The sequence below is a fragment of the Dermacentor albipictus genome, chromosome 5, assembly GCF_038994185.2.
Source record: "Dermacentor albipictus isolate Rhodes 1998 colony chromosome 5, USDA_Dalb.pri_finalv2, whole genome shotgun sequence".
NCBI classification, from domain to species: Eukaryota; Metazoa; Arthropoda; class Arachnida; order Ixodida; family Ixodidae; genus Dermacentor; species Dermacentor albipictus.
This window is the reverse complement of record NC_091825.1, coordinates 1177218-1202847: the sequence shown is the minus strand read 5'-3', so window position 1 is coordinate 1202847 and position 25630 is coordinate 1177218. Positions and strand designations below refer to the sequence as shown.

General features: G+C 49.3%; 1 protein-coding gene across 2 annotated transcripts in view; it reads right to left on the bottom strand.

The window, feature by feature from the left end:
* The window catches only part of Rab39 (RAS oncogene family member Rab39), a 169174-nt gene that overhangs the window by 40002 nt on the left and 103542 nt on the right, over positions 1-25630 (bottom strand). For both annotated transcript variants that reach the window (XM_065444857.2, XM_070538190.1), the window contains one exon: positions 2499-2951. In XM_065444857.2, coding sequence (XP_065300929.1) covers positions 2499-2951 — 453 coding nt within the window. The remainder of the gene's footprint in view (positions 1-2498; positions 2952-25630) is intronic.

The following is a 25630-nucleotide window of genomic DNA, read 5'->3' as shown; positions in this document are numbered from 1 at the left end:
TTAAAAGGATCTTGAGTTTCGCCAGATTTGTGGATAGGAATAATCTGCTGTTTTCCAGTCATGAGGCAAGGATGCGGACAGGTACGATTGTGAAAAAATGCTCTCTAAGATGATAGAGGAATACTCACTAGTATTTTTTAGAAATTTCGTCGTGATTTCATCTATTCCACAAGAAGACGTAAGTTTAAGAGTGTCTATTATTTTTTTTATGCCAGTAGAGTTAAAAATTACGGGATCCATAGGAAAAAAATTGCAGCATGGTAGCCTAGGAAGGTCGTTATCATGTGCTGAAGGAGTGAAAGCCTTTATAAATACATTATTTAAAATCGTAGCGCAGTGCTGCCGAGGTATAGGCTCACCGGAAGACGTGCTAAGTGATACGATTTTCGACGCACTAGGCCTTACTACATTCCAGAAGCTTCTTGGATTATTGATGAGCATGTTCGGAAGGGTATTATTGAAAAAAAAAATTTTGTTTTCTTTATCGCAGATGAGTAGGCCGAGGCAGCTTCTTTGTAAGCCGACCATTTAACCTGGCTTTCCGTCCGCTTAGCGGTGCGAAAAAGACGTTTTTTTCTGTTAGATAGGGGTTTCAAAGATTTAGTATACCATGAAGCATTGTTATTCGAAAATACACGCCTCTTCGGAATAAACTTGTTAACAAGATCGTGAATTTTTTCTTTGAATATATTCCAGTTAGTATCCAGTGAGCACTCAGCAACTTTAGGCAGGTAATTATCAAGGAATAGAGCAAGTTCGTTGTTGATAGCGGTGAAATTGCCGTTTTTATAATCACGAATGGTTTTAATACTGTTTTGGGACGGTAGGATTGCCAAGCTAATGAAAAAATGCAAGACGTCATGATCACTCAAGCCGGGTGAGTGTGTAACCTTAGATATGATATCTGTTGATGATGCTAAAACAAGATCTAAAAGAGATGATGTGGTGTTCGTTACACGTGTAGGGGAAGTAACTACCTGAATCAGGTTGAAATCAGCACATACCTCTGCAAAATGCTTTGATTCTGCGGAAGTTGTATTTAGTAAAGGACACGTGCTTGACCAGGAAATATTCGGAAAGTTAAAATCGCCCATAAGTAATATTGGCGTTCCGGGGAAGCGAACACTTATCTGGCACAAGCAGTCATACATGCTATCGCAAAAAGTAGGGGCTGATGATGGTGGTCGGTAACAAACACCGATCACAACTTTTTTGAAATTTACAGAAATGCAGCACCATACACATTCAATGTTACATGATATGGATACAGGGAAACAGTCAAAGCATTCATTAACAGCAATTAAGACACCACCGCCTAGTGTGTTAGCGCGATCAGTACGGTAAATATTATACTTTTTATTGCAGTAGAATAACTCAGAGTTTGTTACTTTACTCGTCAACCACGTTTCGGTTATTGCAATTATGTCTGCATCACAATCATTTATTAGGCTACAGAGATCATCTTTTTTAGGTAAGAAGCTACGAATATTAGTAAAAAGAACCGGTAGTCTTGATATTATAGGATCGAGGTCGCTACCCCTCGCGTTATCCTATGGGCGCACTGTTAGGACATTGCGGCCTGATCTTAAGGATAGAACAGACGCCGTGGCATCATCTGGGGTACTGCTTAACGGCTTCAATTCACAGACCTTTTGCTCAGTGGCGTCGTATACATAGCATTTTTTAACAATTAGTAGCTTGTTATATCTTAATTTAAATGGTACATTCTGACTTTTTCCGTATTCGATAAGAGTTCTTCTGGCGTAGCGTGTAGCGGGACTGAAATCTTCACTAACAGAGATACTCATTTCTTTTAGCATGGGGCGGTTCGATAATATTTCTTCCTTCGTTTTATAGGCAGCAAAATTTACTATCAACGGACGAGACTTCCCTGGACTGAATCTACCAATACGATGTGCACGCGATATGCTGTCACTAGTTATTCTGAGGCTTAGAGTGTTTGTTAGAATGTCCAGTATCTTTTCCTCCGATTGAACAGCGGATTCGGTGGCAATGTCCGTTAAACCATAAAAAAGTAGATTATTTCTACGAGAGCGGTCTTCCGCATCATCCAGTCGGGAGCGTAGGAATGCAGCGTCCTTTGCTATATTCCCAACCGCTTCACGCACGTCACCGAGGTCATGCTGCCATTTTTCAAATCTACCGGTCTGATTTTCTACCGTCGCAAGTCTTTCTTTAATTTCTGATATCGCTTCCGCCACCGTTTCCTGATGCGTTTTTAACTCTGTAATAGTGTCCAGCATTGCTTTTTGGTTATCCTCCATTCTTTTAGACCTTTGATTCAAATCGCGTAAGGTTTTCAGAACTTCGGATAATGTATCTGATGGTTGTTCTCTCGGAGGACCAGGATTACTCTCAACGTCACCGCACAAAAGCAATAACAAAGAACAAAAAGGACCAAGCACTGCTTCTGGGCATGGAAGCACGATTATAAATGGATCGTCGGATTTTAGTCTTGATATGGAAAGGCAACTGACCTGTGGAATGAACAAAAAGATGCGTGAGGCCATCATTCCTGTCGTGCGTCCATGCCCACTGAAGATTTCGTTCGGAGCGCTGGCTTTAAGCTGACTCGCTATCGGCGCAGCTGAAGACGCTGAAGATGCGCAGTGCACATCAGGTGACAAATGACCAGTGACGTAACCACCCTGCCAGAGGAGGGCGGCAGCGTACGGACACATGGAAGCTGGGAATGCACCCGCTATTGCAGCTTCGTCGTAAGGGTCACCAACTGTACCGTTGCTGGTGAGGCGCTGGTCGACAGGGAGCATCTGATTTGGTGGCAAGCAGCAGTCGCCAGGATAAGATGAGGTAGGTGAGGCACAGATGTCTTGAAACTTTGCTTCCGTGGTTAACGAACCGTTGTAGAGAGCTCCACCGTGACGAGAGACAGCATGACATTCCCAGCCAAGGACCAGGGCACCGAATAACTGGAATGAACAAAAAGATGCGTGAGGCCATCATTCCTGTCGTGCGTCCATGCCCCCAATTGAAGCAATCCTTAGAGTAAAATAATTCAGGGACTTCTTTTTAAAGGAACAACACAAAGATTAAGTGCCATCTCAAAAAAAAAATTTATCGAAATAAGGTGTGAATATGTTTTCATTTGCTATGTGTTCTGAGATGGTTGACCAGGACAGATGCACAAGCTGGAATGGTTTGTATATATATTCACACCTTGTTTCAATTTTTTTGGAAATCAGCCTTGTCCATCTTCATCCTCTGTTTGCCACATCAGTTCAGTATGGATTACTGACATGCCATTGCTTTAGTTACAGTGCATGTCATATTTAGGGCGTAGGGGGGCTCAGTGACATTGCGAAGAACATGGCTTTTTGGCGTGCTCGCCACTATCGTGCTAGCAAAGGCGCCACTGCAGTGTTTTGATTAACTGATGTCTGATATCCATTCTAAAATGGTTACCCAAAGTTGCTGGTACAATTGAAGTGGCAACTTATAAGTATCTCGAGACTTTGGCACCCCACTTATATGCTTGCTTCATAAAGAAGAAATGCAAGCATATAAGTGAGCAGGCGATCGCTAACCTCAAACAGCGCTATACTTTGATGCCCTTTAGCGATGTCATCAATTCTAGTATTGCTACATATTCCAAACACTCTTAAGTATTCAGCCATGGCTTGTACGTTCCACCACAGCAACAGCATCTCAATAAATCCCGGCCGCGCTTGCTGCATTTCGATAAGGATGAAATTAAACAAAGCCCATATACCGTGCATTGGGAGCACATTATTGAACCCTAGATGTGCCAAATTAATCTGGAGTCCCTCACTATGATGTGCCTCATAATAAAATCATGGTTTTGGCACAAAAAATGCCAGAATGAAAATTTTGATACAAGTGGTGCAAATTAACCGTATTCTCTCCACCGTATGTGTTTCCATGTAAAATTCTTGACTGCTCTTGGAAAGGATTGCATAGCATTTAAGTTAATGGCGCACTTCGTAAAGTGACAGTAAAAAGAATGATGCCATAAAAGAAACACACTCGGAAGCAAAAATTAGCACTGTTATTTAGAAAAATCTATACAGCCGAGACGTTCAGCCTGTTAAGAGTCCTGTATAGTAACTAGACTTGGGTCAGTAGGCCAATCCTCAAATGTGTGGAATATTTTAGGTAGTTCAACGTACTTCTTTAGGAGCCACACAAACCTTAAAGGATGACTTCAAAAGTCCCAACCGTACCCTGTCCACTCTTTCTCCTGGTGCCAGCATAGGACAGGAAGTCATGGGGGCTGCTGATACTATTTTCCTGTGAATTTCACTTTAATGTGCAAGACAGTGTTTACGTGAGTGCATTTCAAAACGCTACATTTCCTGTGTAGTTCCTGCCCAGACAGAAAGCAATGCAATATTGAACAGTATGCTGAGATCATCACTAAGCACAGCACTGTGCGAGGTTCTTGTGTATCTCAGGGTAGAATTAAGCTCGGCAGCAAAGACTGATTGCTGTGGTAACAAAAAATGTCTGCCATTCCTTTTTGTTTTCAGGGCCTTTTTTCACTGGCACTTCATCTTACCCAATTTGTGAGGAATTTGCCTGCGGTACAAAGGTTTCTTGACGAGTCACTTTTATGCCAGAGTGGCGAGCTCTATAAAAACAAATTCTGAAGTGAAAGTTGAGCGTTGAAATGTTACCTGTGGCAAGGATGATATATAGCACGCTAAAAAAATTATTTTGAGAACTCCATCAGCATATAATAAGGAAACTTTTTGCCTTTGAACTTCATATTTATGCTGAAATAAATTTCCTTTAGATTCCTGTGGCATTCTATATTTCTGTAGTTGCCATTATGTGGCAAGCTTTAATCGCATTTCACGTTTTTTTATGTTGCAGATGCTACGTACACCTGCTTCAAACTGTGTTTCATGCTATGAAGGGTGCAAATAGGCTTTATTTTCTGAATTCCCTGCAATCACATGCTTCTTTTCTTGGGCAATAGAGGACTTGAGAAATGTATTTTCCAAATCTTTTATTACAGTTATTGTAATGAGTGAATGCGTAACAAAAAAATGAAGCTTGCACCAATTGGTCATATGGACGGATTGACTCCATTAAAATTGCTGGCTTTACTCGAATATTCTGAAGAAGACCTCCGAAGTCAATGTGGATTCTTGAGCAGCATCTGTAACGAGTGCAGAATTAGTCCAGCTTAAGACCAGAGAGAACAAGGCACTCATGTAATGGAACATTTGTCACATTTCACAAAATGGAGAGGAGGGAAATAACTTTCACCACCGTGATTAGTCAATTCTAATCAAAATAGAATGTAAACAGCATATATTCTCTTGAGAACTGAAGACAGCACAGAGCCTTTAAGCCGGTTGTTACTACTACCGCCTGATAGGCTTTGTGTATCTGCCAACTATTACAATTTTATGGCAAGATGTCCGATCATAGACCATGTAAAATTATTGCCGTCCATACGACAATCATAAACAACTTTTCATTTGCTCCATATTTATGGCTGAACTGATTTCCGCAGAATGCAAATATATAGTCATCAAGATGTTTTTTCGGAGAGTTACTATTTGCACCCACTACACTATTCTGGATGGATGGAAGGTAGAGGCATCCCCTTTGAAACGGGGTGATGGCAGTCGCCACCATGCTCAGGCTTTTATTTTCCCTTCTATTTTTGTTTACCTGTGTTGTGTTATTAAATTCGTGATTTTCTTTAAATACGTCTTCCTTATTAAATTCGTGATTTTCCTTAAATACATATTCCTACCCTTTTAACCTTACGTCACCTCTGCTTTTGAGCCACCAATCCTCCAATCGCCTTTTGCTAATTTCCCCCGCATATTTATTTACATGACTATCGTTATCTCTGAACCCTAGGCCTCAGGAAGCGTGACTGTGGCCGCATCGACATCGGGCTTGATACCATCACATTTTAGTATGAGTTTGTTCCATTGTTTCTACATATTTACCACACACAGTACATGTGTCTTCTTCGTTAAATTTCTTTTTATAGCTCCACGTTCTGAGACATCCTGACCTAGCTTCAAAGAGTAGGGCACTGTCTCTTGAGTTATCATAAAATGCTTCCTTCCTGATCTGCTGTTTCCAGTATCGATATAGTTCCACACTATGCTTCGTTTCCATTGAATTTATCCAATTTTTACCCTCCGCGTTTTTAGCCTGTCGTTTAATGCTCTGTCTTTCTTCGTCCTCGTGTCTGGCATACTTACTGGTTAGCTTCCTAGTTCTTTTCTGCCATTGCGAGTCAACGCTCTTTCTGTATAGATATTTAAATACCTTAGCTGCCCACCTGTTATCGTCCAATTTCCTCAGACGTTTTTCGTATAGGATTTTACTCTGAGCTTCCCGTGCTTCGAACGATGCCCAGCCCATATCTCCCTGTACTGCTTCGTTTGTGGTTTTCCCGTGGGCACCTAGTGCTAATCTTCCCACAGCTCTCAGATTTACTTCTTTTCTTGACTGAACCTCTGCCCTTAAACACAGGACCGCATTCCCAAAAGTAAGCCCCGGCATCATTACTCCCTTCCAAATACTTCTCAGTACCTCATACCTGTTGTACCCCCACAATGCTCTATGTTTCATTATCCCGGCATCTCTTGTTAGGAGAGACTGATCGTGCTTTTCCGTGTACATCTGTCCTTTGTTTATCCATACCCCGAGATATTTCTATTTGGCCACTCGGGGGTATTTCATGGCCTTGTAAGCTCCTGATCAGTTGTATCGTTGAAAAACGTGTATCGTTGATTCTGACCTACCAGCGGCAGCGCCACCACTAAAATGGCAGGTGCAATTTTGGCTATCATTATATGAATATTCCATGAATAAGCAATATGAACATTTCCGTTTTTCAGTGATGCAAATAATGTTTTGATGCCAATTTCTGATGCTGATTTTTGGTGCATTCTTCTAAAGTGTCCCTACAGGTAATTCTTTAAGAATAATTTCTGTATGTCATCACTAATGAAAGAACTAGTATTTTTCGAAAAATATTAGTGTTTCTTGGCTTTAGCAGTAGTAGTAGTAGTATGTTTTACATTCTAAAGTTGGCTGATCGGGCTTTTTATTAGAGACTTAAGATAACGAACTCAGTCGCACTGAATGAATCTCCGCGGAGATAGCGCATTGCGTTTTCTTCTACTCTACTAAATAATGCAGTCGGGCATGGTCTGTCTTCCTGGCTTTCAAGTTGTTCACCAATTCAGTATCAAGCAGCAGAAAGTCGCCACCTTTGTGGCACAACTCTCTTTACACATGTGGTTTTGAACAAATTAGACAAATTGTCAGTTATGCTGGTTCATTAATACTGGACTGACCAACACCTTTTGCATAATACTGCTATAGCAACTAGACTTGTTTCTGCAAAATTGCTGGAAGTTGCAAATGGTGCATATTGTCAAACAGTTACAATAATGTGAATATTTGAGACAATGTTGGGGTCTTTCTAACGATAATGTGGCAACTTAAGTTTGAAACATACTTGCTGCTGGTGTGTATTTACTGCATTTCCCAGTCAATCTCGTAACGAAGTTTGAACATCTCACGAATCCAAATATCAGAATTTTTACTCTAAATGTCTGTAAGGAAGATTTTATACATATATATATACAATTTGCCTAATGGCAGCTTTGAAAGAAAAAAAATATGTACCGCAATAATGCTTCGTCCAGCGATGCAATGCAGCTCGCGTGGTCATGAATGGAGCAAAGGACAATTATTCCTGGCGCTAGTACAGGGGCAGGTCGAATGTAAAGATGCCCTGTTTTGGTGCTCCTTTGTGCCATAGAAGTATCCAGCGAAAATTATTTTGCACACGCTCCTTTGCACCAGCTTGCACCAGGCGGGCTGCTGCGCAGTGTCAGGCGCACCCCAAAGTGTTAAACTTCGCGGGAAGCGTGTAGTTATTTCGTGGTGCGAAGAGCCCCGCGCTCAGGAGGAGCTGAGTGTACCGTTGCAGAGCCAAGCATAAGTCCCACGTTGCCAACATGCTTGCTAAGATAGCACACGTATAATGCAAAATTGTACTTACATTTCGTCCAGTGTAGTCCGACGCACGGTAATGTGGCCAAAGGGCGTGCGCGGCTGTTCAGTTCACATGAGCGCCGCCATTTGCACTCGGCAAGGTCGCAGCGTCTCCACCATTGCCATGACAACGGGCGTTAATTTCAGCAATGGGGGCGCGTACAGTATTTTTGTGATTTACGAAATCTTGTTTAACAATACATACGCCACAGTACACTTAGCTTTTAGCTGACTTTTTTTAAAGCAGCGGAAGTCACGTGACCTGCTTTGGCCTATAGTGCCACGCCCCACTGTATATGCTAGCGGATGAAAATACGCTAACAGGACCGCCGAGTGGTGAAGCGCAGTCTCGGCGCATAGTAGGCGAAGAACTGCGAGCGAAGTATGGCTTCAGCCGCGAAACGGGCACGACGTCAACAGGCGGCGGACTTGAGAATGGATGAAACTGTAACGGCGCGATCTCGTAATTGACGTCGTTATCTTGACGCACGACATCATAAGGCACTGTGTAGCGAGAGAGAAGGGAGAGGCGGACCCCCCGACAGGGTGACAAAAGCAGCACCCAGGTACCTTGGCGAACTGAATATCGCAATGGCACCAGTCGTAACGCTCTTTTCGCAGATGCTGCGAGGCTAATAAGCAAGATCGGGTGTCTAGACGCGCCATCTGAGCGCAATCAATAACTTCACGAGCGTACTCAGTGGCAACGCGGGGCACAGAAGGCAAGATGGTGTCAAAGGGCAAAGTGGGGTCGCGACCATACAAAAGATAAAAGGGTAAATATCTTGCGGTGTCATGTCGGGCGAGTTATACTCGAATGTCACACAGGCCAGCGTAGCGTCCAAGTCGCGGTAATTGTTGGAAACGCACATCGACAGCATCTTTGTGAGTGTTCCGTTGAGACGTTCCGTAAGACCGTTCGTTTGTGGGTGGTTGGCGGTGGACAGCTTGTGCTCAGTGATACAAGAGCGGAGGAGGTCGTCCCCAACTCGAGACAAGAATGAGCGGCCGTCATCATCATCATTATCATCATCATTATCATCAGCCTGGTTACGCCCACTGCAGGGCAAAGGCCTCTCCCATATTTCTCCAACAGCCCCGGTCATGTACTAATTGTGGCCATGCCGTCCCTGCAAACTTCTTAATCTCATCCGCCCACCTAACTTTCTGCCGCCCCCTGCTACGCTTCCCTTCCCTTGGAATCCTGTCCGTAACCCTTAATGACCATCGGTTATCTTCCCTCCTCATTACATGTCCTGCCCATGCCCATTTCTTTTTCTTGATTTGAACTAAGATGTCAGTAACTCGCGTTTGTTCCCTCACCCAATCGGCTCTTTTCTTATCCCTTAACGTTACACCTATCATTCATCTTTCCATAGCTCATTGAGTCGTCCTCAATTTGAGTAGAACCCTTTCGTAAGCCTCCAGGTTTCTCCCCCGTAGGTGAGTACTGGTAAGACACAGCTATTATACACTTTTCTCTTGAGGGATAATGGCAACCTGCTGTTCATGATCTGAGAATGCCTGCCAAATGCTCCCCAACCCATTCTTATTCTTCTGATTATTTCCGTCTCATGATCCGGATCCGCAGTGACTACCTGCCCTAAGTAGATGTATTCCCTTACGACTTCCAGTGCCTCGCTGCCTATTGTAAATTCCTAAAGTAATGTTTAACATTCTCTTCCGAGAATGTTAAACATTACTTTAGTTTTCTGTAGATTAATTTTTAGACCCACTCTTCTGCTTTGCCTCTCCAGGTGAGTGAGCATGCATTGCAGTTGGTTCCCTGAGTTACTAAGCAAGGCAATATCATCAGCGAATCGCAAGTTACTAAGGTATTCTCCATTAACTTTTATCCCCATTTCTTTCCATGCGGCCGTCGTCTGTAAGTAACTGTCGAGGTGCACCGTGCTGGAGAATGAATTCGTGAAGGAGAAAATCGGTGACGTCAGTTGCGCAACTAGTCGGCAACGCCTTTCTTATCGCGTAGCGTGTCGCGTAATCAGTAGAGACAGCGATCCACTTGTTCCTTCTAGTCGTCGTCGGAAAAGGGACAAGCAGGTCAAGGCTTACGCGAAAGAATGGTTCAGAGGAAACTTCAATTGGATGGGGTCGGCCGACAAGCGGCAGGGGAGGTTTCTTATGGTGCTGACACAATTCGCAAGCTGCGACATAACGACGCAGAGAGCGGTAGAGACCCGGCCAGAAGAACCGGCGTCGTACGCGGTCGTACGTACGCAAAACTCCAAGGTGTCCCGCTGTCGGTGCATCGTGAAGTTGTTCGAGAATGACGGATCGCAGACGACGAGGAAGGACATGGAGCAACTCAGGGCCATCATGGTTGATATTGCGGCGGCAGAGGATGCCGTCATGTAGCATGAACATGCGGCACGTGCCCTCGATGCTGCCAGATTGCACTCCTGCGATGATGGACTGTAAGGATGCGTCGCGTTGTTGTTCAGCGCGCATGTCAGTCATGTCAGTCAAAGCCATCACGCAGGTCGGCGGATCATGCGCAACAGTATCGGGAGGATTTACAGGGTGACGCGAGGCAGTCAGCGTCTTTGTGCGGGCGTCCAGACTTATAGTTGACAACAAATGAAAATTCCCGGAGCCGCAAAGCCCAAGCCGTCTTTTCGCCAAGCTGTGGCCAAGCCAAGCCGTCCAGCGACCAAGCCGTCCTGTGGGGTCCCCGAGGGAAGACAGCCAGCAGAGGGCGGGGTGGTCTTTAACGACCGAAAACGTGCAGCCATATAAATATGGCTGGCACTTGGCGACAGCCCGAACTAAAGCCAAGCACTCCCGCTCGGTGATGGAGTAATTCCTCTCAGCAGGTGACAGCAGGCGACTGGCATAAGCTATTACGCAATCGGTGCCATTCTCGTGTTGGATGAGAGCAGCGCCGATGCCGTGGCCGCTTGCGTCAGTGTGGGCTTCGGTCGGTGTAAATTGATCAATGCGGGCAAATATGGGAGGGGTGGTCAGAAACCCGATGAGAGCGGCGAACGCGTGAGCTTGCTCAAGACCCCATGAGAACGGCATGTTATTGAAGATCTGTCAAATGCCGAGCAATGTCGGCGAGGTTTGTCACAAAACGGCGAAAGTAAGGACGCAGGCCAACGAAGCAGCGCACGTCAGAAGCAGAGCGGCACAGGGAAACTACGTACGGCATGAACTATTGCCGGATCTGGTTGGACACCGGATGCGTCAACGAGGTGTCCCAACACGATAATCTGACGGCGCCCGCATGGACACTTCGTGGAGTTCATTTGGACGCCAGCTTTTTGGAAAGCCGCAAGAATGGCAGCGAGTCGGGTAAGTCGGGTAATGTGGCTGCCAAACATGGGAGCAAAACAATAATGTCGTCAAGGTAACAGAGACAGGTGGTCCATTTGTAGCCTCGCAGAAGAGAGTCCATGATACGTTCAAATGTCGCAGGACCATTGCACAGACCAAAGGGCATGACTTTGAACTGGTATAAGCCATCCGGCGTGATGAAGGTTGTGCGTAGACGTCATTTCGGGTGATCTTGTTTAAATGGCGACAATCGACGCAAGAACGCCAGGTACCGTCTTTTTTTTTTCACAAGGACGACAGGTGAAGCCCAAGGACTGGCTGATGGTTCGATGACCCCTTTGCGGAGCATTTTGTCCACTTCTGGCTGGATGACTCGACGTTCAGCATGCGATACACGATAGGGACGCCGACGAATAGGATTCGTGTCTCCAGTGTTGATACGGTGGTGAAGAACAGATGTTTGTCCTAAAGGCTCGTCGCCGAAATCAAAGATGTCAAGGTACGATTCGAGGAGGAGACCTATTTCCATGGCCTGTGCTGAGGTGAAGTCAGGTGCAATCATCTTCGCCAAGCCATCCGCTAGCGAACCAGAGCTGTGAGCGGCAATTGGTGCAAAGAAACCGCTCTCGGCATTCAGGCTCTCAATGTCAAATTCGGAAGTATTAAAAACGCTGACCAAGAATATGCCGGCTGGGAGCACTTGAGGGCACAGTCTGAAATTCATAAGCGGAAGAACGACATTGGTATTAGTTTTTTTCAGCGGCGTATGCGGAAGAGCGACGTTCCGGTTCAAAAGCACGTCGATGATAGGGCGAAGAACATATTCACCGTCGGGATTCTGTAGCTGTGCCGTCAAAGTGACGTAAATGACTACCTCAGGTGACAGACGCCCATCTTGAAGCGAACACAAATGCGGTGGAGCGGTGCTCGGAGCGTCGACGCTTGAGGCAGTTCCAACTCAAGAACGCCGGTTGCGCAGTCGATGAGAGCGGAATGATGGGATAAAAAGTCCAATTCAAGGAAAATGTCGTGAGGGCAGTTGTCGATCACAGCAAAGAGAACAGAAGTAGGGCGGCCGGCTATACTTATGCGTGCAGTACACATTCCAAGTACAACCAGCACACCGCCGTCGGCCACACGAAGCACTCGGGCAGCTGCTGGGGTGAAGGCCTTCATTAAACGTCTACGTAGGCTAGCACTCACCACAGACACGTAGGCTCCAGTGTTGACGAGTGCTTGGACAAGTAAGTAGTCTATTTTAACGTCAGTTACACTTCTCTTTGTGGGCACAGACAGAGTATTTGCTGCAGTAGTGGGCAATGCAACAGCACCTCCAAGGGCTAGATTTATTTATTTATTTATTTATTTATTTATTTATTTATTTATTTCAGTACTCCCGTGGCCAGAGGCATTAAAGAGAGGAGGGGCATACAAAATCGGCGGCAGTTTTCTGAAATTTGTTGACGTCGGTGATGGGGCAGCGATGAAGGCAGGGAGATGGCTCCAGTCATTTCCAGTTCGAGGAGTAAATGAATTGATACAAAGGCTAGTTCGGAATTGCGGTATTCCTACCTTGAAGTTGTGGTCGGTGCGTGCAGATATATAGGGTGGAAAGAGGAGTGACATACCTTTGGGAATAAGGTTGGGATATTAAATTCTGTGAAAAAGACATAAGCGAAAATATTTACGGCGCAGAAAAAGAATGCGAAGACCAAGCGCAGATTTCATTGCAGACACGCTTGCTGTTTGGGAATAATTTGAACAACAAAACGGGCGGCGTGGTTTTGAAGAGACTCTAAAGTGGTAATTAAAGTTATCTGATTAGGATCCCAAATGGAACAGGCACATTCTAGTTTAGGTCTTATTAACGCTCTATACAGATGAAGCTTAACGGTGCTGTTAGAAGCTATGAAATGGCACCGTAAGAATCCGAGCGTGCGGTTAGCCTGGCTATATATGTAGTTCACGTGTATTTTTCAGGACACATTGTGTGTTAAGCGAATACCCTGATAGTTGTACGATGATACAGATGACAACGGCGCGTTATTAAGAAGATAGCAACGAGTGTATTTAGGAGGACGGCTGGAAATGCGCAGGTGTCTGAACTTAATGGTGTTAAGTGTCATGAGCCATTTGCTACAGCACGAAGAAATTGCGTTCAAGTCAGATTGCAAACACGCTTCATCAAAGGTATTAGTAATTTAACGATAAAGCACACGGTCATCTGCGAAAAGATTTATATGGGAGGTAACGCTATCAGGAAGATCAATAGTGTACATTAAAAACAGGAGAGGACCTAGCACAGAACCTTGAAGTATTGCAAAAGTTACGGAAACAAGAGGTGAGAGTCATAATCATTAACTGAGGCATATTGACTATGGTTGGAAATAAAACATTTAATGCAGCCTAATAACTGATCATTAATATTAAGAAAACCGAGTTCAATTAGTAATAGATCATGAGAAACAACGTCAAACGCCTTGTCAAAGTCTAAAAACATGCAATCGACAATAACGTTAGCATCCATCACTCGGAATAAATCATTAGTGAAAGATAGAAGCCGTGTGTCACACGAAAAATATTTTCTGAGTCCATGTTGACATGAATTGAAAAAGTTGTCAGATTCAAGGAAGCTAATAAAATGAGAATAAATAACGCACTCAAGAAGTTTACAGGGAACGTTGGTTAATGAAACGGGCCGATAGTTAAGTATTGAATCGTTACAACCTGATTTATGCAATGGAACCACCTTTTCCACCTCCCAATCAGGAGGGATCGAACATTTCTGTAATGACTGTTCAAAGATTTCCCGAAGAATCAATGATAAGCAAGTAGATGTGCTTTTCAAGATCTTCGTTGTAATGCCGTCGATACGTGAACAAGACGAAATCTTCTGTCTTTCAATTAAACATGTCACACCAACAGAATCAATGAGTATTGGATCCATGGGTAAAAAGTCAGATGTACAAGGAAGAGGGAAAACATTCGGCAAGGCAGAGGAAAGACACGAGGCAAAAAATCATTTAAGACTGCAGCAGTCACTCTGGCGTATTGGAGTGTTGTGATCATCGCAAAGATCTACTGTATTCGGCTTTTCCCGCTGTCCATATTCCAAAATTTCCTCGGATTATCTCTAAGAAAAACCCGGAGCACACGCTCCCGCTCCTTCTTAGAAATTGGTAGGATTCTTTTTTTTTGCTTCAGACGAAATTTTGTTCATAATCCGTCTTAACGGTGGCGTAACCGTGCCACCGTTCGGCCGTTTGGGTTCCCTTAGCCCACCGGTAGAGTAATTTTTATTTCTTGTTCAGCCGGTGCCACAGACGCACGTTAAATCTCGGAGCATGAGAGTAAGATATAATGAGTTCTCATGAATGAATTTGTGGCGACACACTCTGCGCATATTTCTGCGCACCTTCCATCTTATCATCTGGCCAAGCATACCACAGCTGCGCGCTGGATTGCGTGGTCGATAAAGCATAGCGCCACCGCCATGTCAGCCGAGGTATGCGTCACCGACGGTGGCTTTTCATGTTGGGATTCGTCCTTCGCTAGACACGACATCCCCACAAATTGATTAACTAAAGAATCGACTTTTTCTTTGTATAAGGTTCAGTTTTTATCAACGTTGCGCGTGTGGGCACATGGAATGAAGTGAGTGACAAAATCCATTATTTCGCGGTTTATATAGTCAAAGTCAGCATTTTTATAGTCTCGGATAAGGTTTGGCGTTTTGGTAGCGGGAACAGACGTGCGCAGTTCAATATAAATTAGGCAATGATCACACAAATTAGGTAAATATCTTAAACAGGAAACAAGCTGGGGTGTAGCAGTGAGAAGGAGGTCAAAAATGCTAGCACATTCATGAGTAGATCGTGAAGGCTGAAGGAAAACTTCCTTAAAATGAATATACAGAGTTTGATGAAGAGACCACTCAGATGAACAATCAGATGAGGGAGGAGAGTCATCCCAGTTAATTGCTGGAAAATAAAATCACCAAGAGGGAAGAGTGGACATGAGGAGAACCGAACAATTAACTAATTTCATACGTAATTGTGGTATTGACCGAAGGTGGAAGTCAGACTCTAGCCGTCCCGAAGTAAAAAGCCGTTTTCTTAACATATACAACCAATATATATAATGAAGAAAAGAAGCGCTCCCTGGGGAATAAAGAACTGAAATCAAAAACGAAACTGAATAAAACATACTCCCTCCCTTATTTTTAGTGGTTAGTTGTTAGTGAGTATTAGTAAGGAAAACCCCAAAGAATGCACACTGTACTTATTCACACATATTTACAATGTATGTACACAATGTCAGACCGCCATGTAATTGGTCTGATAGTCTTGGAGCCAGGCCGGTGGCCGGCGCTCTCCGGTCGACCGCGTTGGACGTCGCAGTGGCGACGGGCTCGTTGACTGCAGCTGCAGTATGCCAGGACACAGTGCCTGCGTCCTCGGAGAAGGAGGCTGTAGCACGGCAGGTTGCAGCACAACGGGAGACCGCGACTGCCGCGTGGCAGCCTGTAGTGCCTCAGGAGACCGCGGCTGCGGCGTGGCATGCTGTAGTACCTCAGGAGACCTCGGCTGCGGCATGGCAGCTTGCAGCGCATCAGGAACCTGCGAAGTGGTGGGCTGCAGAGCATCAGGAGACCACGGCTACGGCGTGGCAAGCGGGCCTCGTTCCCAGATGCCCCTCTCCGGAACCCTGGAAAGCTTGGAGGCATTCCACGTACGGCCGTCTCCAAGTCGGAAAGAGGCTGGTCCCCTCCTCTTGATCACCTCAGTTGGTGAAGAAAAGGCGCTGTCTCCCTTGAAACGAACGGACGGCTTTTTTATACGGACAAAATCGCCTACGGCTCTCTTAGTCTTCTTTGCGGCTCTCCTGTTGTCCGTGTAGTGCTTGCTGCTTTGCTGCTGACGCCTAACCCTTTGACGAAGTCGCGCCTACTCCTTGGCTGGGTCTTCAGCAAATGCTGGTGCTGAGAAGCCCACGACATCCAGCCTGGTTCGGGGCACTCAACCATGCAGCAGGACTGCTGGGGCGACCCCGGTGGCGTGCGGAGTACAGCGGTAAATGGCAGGGTATTCTGTGACAGCTTGCTGGAGTGGTCGTCTTTCGAGGAGTGAAACTTGAATGAAATTCTTCAATGCGCGAATAAACGTACTATTTGCCCATTGGCTTGGGGGTAGTATACCGAAGAATGTCAAAGACTGATGCCTCTGTTTTGTAGGAGATTGTGTGTGCTTGTGATTGCTTGGGAGACTCACTTGGCGGCACCGAGACGACAGCAGAGAGCGCAGAATTAAGCGTGCTTCTACTTTTTCGGCTTCCAGATAAGCCCGGAATGGAATGCAGCCGTGGAGTACTGTGGCCGGCGACTGCGTGAACTTCGCAACCTCCCACCGTCGTTGCCTTGGCGGAGGGCGTGTGTCTTCACTCAACGCTTCTGCGTCTGCCCCGGGAGCAACTGAGACTACAAATGCCATAGCCGTCGTTGGAAGCGGTCACTTGGCGGCAGCGAGACGACAGGAGAGAGCGCAGAATTAAGCGTGCATCTACATTTTCGCCCTCCAAATGAGCCCAGAACGGAATCAAGCCGTGGACCACTATGGCCGGCGACTGCGTTAAACTTCGCAACGTGCTACAGTTATTGCCTTGACAGGGGGCGTGTGCCTTCACTCGACGCTTCTGCGTCTGCGCCGGGAGCCAACTGAGACTACGAAAGCCGTAGTCGTCGTTGGAAGTGGTCACTTGGCAGCGAGACGACAGGAGAGAGCGCAGATTAAAGCGTGCATCTACTTTTTCGCCTTCCAAATAGGCCCGGAATGGAAGCCAGTCGTGGACCACTGTGGCCTGCGACTACTTTGAACTTCGCAACGTGCTACCGTCGTTGCATTGGCGGAGGGCGTATGCCTTCACTCAACGCTTCTGGTCTGCCCCGGGATCCAACTGAGACTACAAAAGCCATAGTCGTCGTTGGAAGCGGTCACTTGGCGGCAGCGAGACGAGAGCAGAGAGCGCAGAATTATGCGTGCATCTACTTTTTCGCCTTCCAGATGAGCCCGGAACGGTATCCAGCCGTGGAGCACTGTGGCCTGCGACTGCGTTGAACTTCTCAACGTGCTCCCGTCGTTGCCTTGGCGGGGGGTGTGTGCCTTCAGTCAACGCTTCTGCGTCTACGCCGGGAGCCAACTGAGACTACGAAAGCCGTAGTCGTCGTTGGAAGCGGTCACATGGCACCGAGACGACAGGAGAGAACGCAGAATTAGGCGTGCATCAGCTTTTTCGCCTTCCAGATAAGCCCGGAATAGAATCCAGCCGTGGAGCACTGTGGCCTGCGACTGCGTTGAACTTCGCAACGTGCTACCGTCGTTGCATTGGCGGAGGGCGTATGCCTTCACTCAACGCTTCTGGTCTGCCCCGGGATCCAACTGAGACTACAAAAGCCATAGTCGTCGTTGGAAGCGGTCACTTGGCGGCAGCGAGACGACAGAAGAGAGCGCAAAATTAAGCGGGCATCTAATTTTCACCCTCCAAATGAGCCCGGAACGGAATCCAGCCGGGGACCACTGTGGCCAGCGACTGCGTTAAACTTCTCAACGTGCCATCGTCGTTGCCTTGGGGGGGGGTGCCTTCAGTCAACGCATCTGCGTCTGCCCCGGGAGCCAACTGAGACTACAAATGTCGTAGTGGTCGTTGGAAGCGGTCACTTGGCGGCAGCGAGACGATAGCAGAGAGCGCAGAATTAAGCGTGCATCTACTTTTTCGCCCTCCAAATAAGCCCGGAACGGAATCCAGCCGTGGACCACTGTGGCCTGCGACTTCGCTGAACTTCGCAACATGCTACCGTCCTTGCCTTGGCGGGGGGTCTGTGCCTTCAGTCAACGCTTCTGCGTCTGCGCTGGGAGCCAACTGAGACTACGAGAGCCGTAGTCGTCGTTGGAAGCGGTCACTTGGCATCGAGACGACAGGAGAGTGCGCAGAATTAAGCGTGCATCTACTTTTTCGCCTTCCAATAAGCCCGGAACGGAATTCAGCCGTGGCCCACTGTGGCCTGCGACTGCGTTGAACTTCGCAAGGTGCTACCGTCGTTGCATTGGCGGGGGGCGGTGGCCTTCAATCAACGCTTCTGTGTCTGCCCCGGGAACCAACTGAGACTACAATAGTCGTAGTTGTAGCTGGAAGCGGTCTTTGGCGGCAGCGAGACGACAGGAGATAGCGCAGAATTAACGTGCATCTACTTTTTCGCCTTCCAAATGAGCCCGGAACGGAATTCAGCCGTGGCCCACTGTGGCCTGCGACTGCGTTGAACTTCGCAAGGTGCTACCGTCGTTGCATTGGCGGGGGGCGGTGGCCTTCAATCAACGCTTCTGTGTCTGCCCCGGGAGCCAACTGAGACTACAATAGTCGTAGTTGTCGTTGGAAGCGGTCACTTGGCGGCAGCGAGACGACAGGAGAGAGCGCAGAATTAAGCGTGCATCTACTTTTTCGCCCTCTAAATAAGCCCGCAACGGAATCCAGCCGGGGACCACTGTGGCCAGCGACTGCGTTGAACTTCTCAACGTGCTACCGTCGTTGCATTGGCGGGGGGGGGGGGGGGGGGGTGTGCCTTCACTCAACGCTTCTGCGTTTGCCCCGGGAGCCAACTCAGACTACAAAAGCCGTAGTCGTCGTTGGAAGTGGTCACTTGGCTGCGAGACGAGAGGAGAGAGCGCAGAATTAGGCGTGCATCTACTTTTTCGCCCACCAAATGAGCCCGGAACGGAATCCAGCCGTGGACCACTGTGGCCTGCGACTGCGTTGACCTTCGCAACTTGCTACCGTCGTTGCCTTGGCGGGGGGCGGAGGATTTCAATCAACGCTTCTGCGTCTACGCCGGGAGCCAACTGAGACTACGAAAGCCGTAGTCGTCGTTGGAAGCGGTCACATGGCAGCGAGACGACAGGAGAGAACGCAGAATTAGGCGCGCATCAGCTTTTTCGCCTTCCAGATAAGCCCAGAATGGAATCCAGCCATGGAGCACTGTGGCCTGCGACTGCGTTGAACTTCGCAACGTGCTACCGTCGTTGCATTGGCGGGGGGGGGGGGGGGGGTGTGCCTTCACTCAACGCTTCTGCGTTTGCCCCGGGAGCCAACTCAGACTACAAAAGCCGTAGTCATCGTTGGAAGTGGTCACTTGGCTGCGAGACGAGAGGAGAGAGCGCAGAATTAGGCGTGCATCTACTTTTTCGCCCTCCAAATAAGCCCGGAACGGAATCCAGCCGTGGACCACTGTGGCCTGCGACTGCGTTGAACTTCGCAGAGTGCAACCGTCGTTGCCTTGGCGGAGGGCGTGTGTCTTAACTCAACGCTTCTACGTCTTCGCCGGGAGCCAACTGAGACTACGAAAGCCGTAGTCGTCGTTGGAAGCGGTCACATGGTAGCGAGACGACAGGAGAGAACGCAGAATTAGGCGTGCATCTACTTTTTCGAATTCCAGATAAGCCCGAAATGGAATCCAGCCGTGGAGCACTGTGGCCAGGGACTGCGTTGAACTTCTCAACGTGCTACCGTCGTTGCCTTGGCGGGGGGGGGGGGGGGGGGGCGGGTGCCTTCAGTCAACGCTTCTGCGTCTGCCCCGGGAGCCAACTGAGACTACAAAAGTCGTAGTGGTCGTTGGAAGCGGTCACTTGGCGGCAGCGAGACAACAGGAGAGATCGCAGAATTAAGTGTGCATCTACTTTTTCGCCCTCCAGATAAGCCCGGAACAGAATCCAGCCGTGGACCACTGTGGCCTGCGACTTCGCTGAACTTCGCAGAGTGCAACCGTCGTTGCCTTGGCAGGGGGCCTGTGCCTTTAGTCCACGCTTCTGCGTCTGCGCCGGGAGCCAACTGAGACTACGAAAGCCGTAGTCTTCGTTGGAAGCAGTCACTTGGCAGCGAGACGACAGGAGAGAGATGCAATGCAAAAGGATAGACAGTTGGGCGAGTTGGTACGGTAACATGATTTTGGCATCTAGCGCGAAGTGAAACACGGACACAGAAACACCTTTCTGTGTCCGTGTTTCACTTCGCGCTAGAAGCCAAAATAATGTGACAGGAGAGAGCGCAGAATTAAGCGTGCATCTACTTTTTCGCCTTCCAAATGAGCCCGGAACCGAATCCAGCCGTGGAGCACTGTGGTCTGCGAATTCGCTGAAGTTCGCAGAGTGCAACCGTCGTTGCCTTGGCGGGGGGCGTATGCCTTCAGTCTACGCTTCTGCGTCTGCGCCGGGAATCAACTGAGACTACGAAAGCCGTAGTCGTCGTTGGACGCGGTCACTTGGCGGCAGCGAGACGACAGGAGAGAGCGCAGAATTAAGCGTGAATCTACTTTTTCGCCTTCCAAATGAGCCCGGAACGGAATCCAGCCGTGGACCACTGTGGCATGCGACTGCGTTGAACTTCGCATCGTGCTACCGTCGTTGCCTTGGCTGGGGGCGTGTGCCTACAGTCAATGCTTCTGCGTCTGCGCCCGGAGCCAACTGAGACTATAAAAGCCGTAGTCGTCGTTGGAAGCGGTCACTTGGCGGCAGCGAGACGAGAGGAGATAGCGCAGAATTAACGTGCATCTACTTTTTCGCCTTCCAAATGAGCCCGGAACGAAATCCAGCCGCGGACCACTGTGGCCTGCGACTGCGTTGAACTTCGCAACGTGCTACCGTCGTTGCCTTGGCGGGGGGCGTGTGCCTTCACTCAACGCTTCTGCGTCTGCCCCGAGAGACAACTGAGACTACAAAAGTCATAGTGGTCGTTGGGAGCAGTCACTTGGCGGCAGCGAGACGACAGCAGAGAGCGCAGAATTAAGCATGCATCTACTTTTTCGCCCTCCAAATAAGCCCGGAACGGAATCCAGCCGTGGACCACTGTGGCATGCGACTGCGTGGAACTTCGCAACGTGCTACCGTCGTTGCCTTGGCTGGGGGCGTGTGCCTACAGTCAATGCTTCTGCGTCTGCGCCCGGAGCCAACTGAGACTATAAAAGCCGTAGTCGTCGTTGGAAGCGGTCACTTGGCGGCAGCGAGACGAGAGGAGAGAGCGCAGAATTAGGCGTGCATCTACTTTTTCGCCCTCCAAATAAGCCCGGAACGGAATCCAGCCATGGACCACTGTGGCCTGCGACTGCGTTGACCTTCGCATCGTGCTACCGTCGTTGTCTTGGCGGGGGGCGTGTGCCTTCACTCGACGCTTCTGCGTCTGCCCCGGGAGCAACTGAGACTACAATAGTCGTAGTTGTAGCTGGAAGCGGTCTTTGGCGGCAGCGAGACGACAGGAGAGAGCGCTGAATTAAGTGTGCATCTACTTTTTCGCCCTCCAGATAAGCCCGGAACAGAATCCAGCCGTGGACCACTACGGCCTGTGACTGCGTTAATCTTCGCAACGTGCTACCGTCGTCGCCTTGGCGGGGGGCGTGTGCCTTCACTCAACGCTTCTGCGTCTCCCCCGAGAGCCAACTGAAACTACAATAGTCGTAGTGGTCGTTGGAGGCGGTCACTTGGCAGCGAGACGACAGGAGAGAGCGCAGATTAAAGCGTGCATCTAATTTTTCGCCTTCTAAATAAGCCCGGGATGGAAGCCAGTCGTGGACCACTGTGGCCTGCGACTGCGTTGAACTTCGCAACGTGCTACCGTCGTTGCATTGGCGGTGGGCGTATGCCTTCACTCAACGCCTCTGCGTCTGCCCCGCGAGCCAACTGAGAATACAAAAGCCACAGTCGTCATTGGAAGCGGTCACTTGGCGACAGCGAGACGACAGAAGAGAGCGCAGAATTAAGCGTGCATCTACTTTTTCGCCTTCCAATGAGCCCGGAACGGAATTCAGCCGTGGACCACTCTGGCCTGCGACTGCGTTGAACCTCGCAAGGTGCTACCATCGTTGCCTTGGCGGGGGGCGGAGGCCTTCAATCAACGCTTCTGTGTCTGCCCCGGGAGCCAACTGAGACTACAATAGTCGTAGTTGTAGCTGGAAGCGGTCTTTGGCGGCAGCGAGACGACAGGAGGGAGCGCTGAATTAAGTGTGTATCTACTTTTTCGCCCTCCAGATAAGCCCGGAACAGAGTCCAGCCGTGGACCACTGTGGCCTGCGACTTCGCTGCACTTCGCAGAGTGCAACCGTCGTTGCCTTGGCGGGGGGTCTGCGCCTTCAGTCAACGCTTCTGCGTCTGCGCTGGGAGCCAACTGAGACTACAAAAGCCGTAGTCGTCGTTGGAAGCGGTCACTTGGCAGCGAGAAGTCAGGAGATAGCGCAGAATTAACTTGCATCTACTTTTTCGCCTTCCAAATGACCCCGGAACGAAATCCAGCCGTGGACCACTGTGGCCTGCGACTGCGTTGAACTTCGCAACGTGCTACCGTAGTTGCCTTGGCGGGGGGCGTGTGCCTTCACTCAACCCTTCTGCGTCTGCGCCGGGAGCCAACTGAGACTACAAAAGTCATAGTGGTCGTTGGGAGCAGTCACTTGGCGGCAGCGAGACGACAGCAAAGAGCTCAGAATTAACTTATTTTGTTATAGCGCAAGCTTGACAAGGACAAAAGAAGGCACATCAGACACACACAGCGCTGCGTTTGCCCCGGGAGCTGTGTGTGTCTGATGTGCCTTCTTTTGCCCTTGTCAAGCTTGCGCTATAACCAAATAAGATATGCCGTACCAACAAGCCCCTATTGCTATCCTCATCGCAGAATTAAGCGTGCATCTACTTTTTCGCCCTCCAGATAAGCCCGGAACGGAATCCAGCCGTGGACCACTATGGCGTGCGACTGCGTTAATCTTCGCAACGTGCTACCGTCGTCGCCTTGGCGGGGGGCGTGTGCCTTCACTCAACGCTTCTGCGTCTCCCCCGAGAGCCAACTGAAACTACAATAGTCGTAGTGGTCGTTGCAGGCGGTCACTTGGCAGCGAGACGACAGGAGAGTGCGCAGAATTAAGCGTGCATCTACTTTTTCGCCTTCCAATAAGCCCGGAACGGAATCCAGCCGTGGACCACTGTGGCGTGCGACTGCGTTGAACTTTGCAACGAGCTACTGTTGTTACCTTGACGGGGGGCGTGTGCCTTCACTCGACGCTTCTGTGTCTGCCCCGGGAGCCAACTGAGACTACAAAAGTCGTAGTGGTCGTTGGAAGCGGTCACTTGGCGGCAGCGAGACGACAGCAGAGAACACAGAATTAAGCGTGCATCTACTTTTTCGCCCTCCAGATAATCCCGGAACGGAATCCAGCCGTGAACCACTGTGGCCTGCGACTGCGTTGAACTTCGCAATGTGCTACCGTCGTTGCCTTGGCGGGGGGCGTGTGCCTTCAGTCAACGCTTCTGCGTCTGCGCTGGGAGCCAACTGAGACTACGAGCGCCGTAGTCGTCGTTGGAAGCGGTCACTTGGCAGCGAGACGACAGGCTAGTGCGCAGAATTAAGCGTGCATCTACGTTTTCGCCTTCCAATAAGCTCGGAACGGAATTCCGCCGTGGACCACTGTGGCCTGCGACTGCGTTGAACTTCGCAACGTGCTACCGTCGTTGCCTTGGCGGGGGGCGTGGGCCTTCAATCGACGCTTCTGTGTCTGCCCCGGGAGCCAACTGAGACTACAAAAGTCGTAGTGGTCGTTGGAAGCGGTCACTTGGCGGCAGCGAGACGACAGAAGAGAGCGCAAAATTAAGCGTGGATCTAATTTTCGCCCTCTAAATAAGCCCGCAACGGAATCCAGCCGGGGACCACTGTGGCCAGCGACTGCGTTGAACTTCTCAACGTGCTACCGTCGTTGCATTGGCGGGGGGGGGGGGGGGGGGAGTGTGCCTTCACTCAACGCTTCTGCGTTTGCCCCGGGAGCCAACTCAGACTACAAAAGCCGTAGTCGTCGTTGGAAGTGGTCACTTGGCAGCGAGACGACAGGAGAGTGCGCAGAATTAAGCGTGCATCTACTTTTTCGCCTTCCAATAAGCCCGCAACGGAATTCAGCCGTGGACCACTGTGGCCTGCGACTGCGTTGAACTTCGCAAGGTGCTACCGTCGTTGCCTTGGCGGGGGGCGGAGGATTTCAATCAACGCTTCTGCGTCTACGCCGGGAGCCAACTGAGACTACGAAAGCCGTAGTCGTCGTTGGAAGCGGTCACATGGCAGCGAGACGACAGGAGAGAACGCAGAATTAGGCGCGCATCAGCTTTTTCGCCTTCCAGATAAGCCCAGAATGGAATCCAGCCATGGAGCACTGTCTCCTGCGACTGCGTTGAACTTCGCAACGTGCTACCGTCGTTGCATTGGCGGTGGGCGTATGCCTTCACTCAACGCTTCTGGTCTGCCCCGGGATCCGACTGAGACTACAAAAGCCATAGTCGTCGTTAGAAGCGGTCACTTGGCGGCAGCGAGACGAGAGCAGAGAGCGCAGAATTATGCGTGCATCTACTTTTTCGCCTTTCAGATGAGCCCGGAACGGAATCCAGCCATGGACCACTGTGGCATGCGACTGCGTTGAACTTCGCAACGTGCTACCGTCGTTGCCTTGGCTGGGGGCGTGTGCCTTCACTCAACGCTTCTGCGTCTGCGCCGGGAGCCAACTGAGACTACGAAAGCCGTAGTCATCGTTGGAAGCGGTCGCTTGGCAGCGAGACGACAGGAGAGAGCGCAGAATTAAGCGTGCATCTACATTTTCGCCCTCCAAATGAGTCCGGAACGGAATCCAGCCGTGGACCACTGTGGCCTGCGACTGCGTTGAACTTTGCAACGAGCTACTGTTGTTGCCTTGACGGGGGGCGTGTGCCTTCACTCGACGCTTCTGCGTCTGCCCCGGGAGACAACTGAGACTACAAAAGTCATAGTGGTCGTTGGGAGAAGTCACTTGTCGGCAGCGAGACGAGAGCAGAGAGCGCAGAATTAAGCGTGCATCTACTTTTTCGCCTTCCAGATGAGCCCGGAACGAAATCCAGCCGTGGACCACTGTGGCATGCGACTGCGTTGAACTTCGCAACGTGCTACCGTCGTTGCCTTGGCGGGAAGCGTGTGCCTTCACTCAACGCTTCTGCGTCTGCGCCGGGAGCCAACTGAGACTACGAAAGCCGTAGTCATCGTTGGAAGCGGTCACTTGGCAGCGAGACAACAGGAGAGAGCGCAGAATTAAGCGTGCATCTACATTTTCGCCCTCCAAATGAGCCCGGAACGGAATCCAGCCGTGGACCACTGTGGCCTGCGACTGCGTTGAACTTTGCAACGAGCTACTGTTGTTGCCTTGACGGGGGGCGTGTGCCTTCACTCGACGCTTCTGCGTCTGCCCCGGGAGACAACT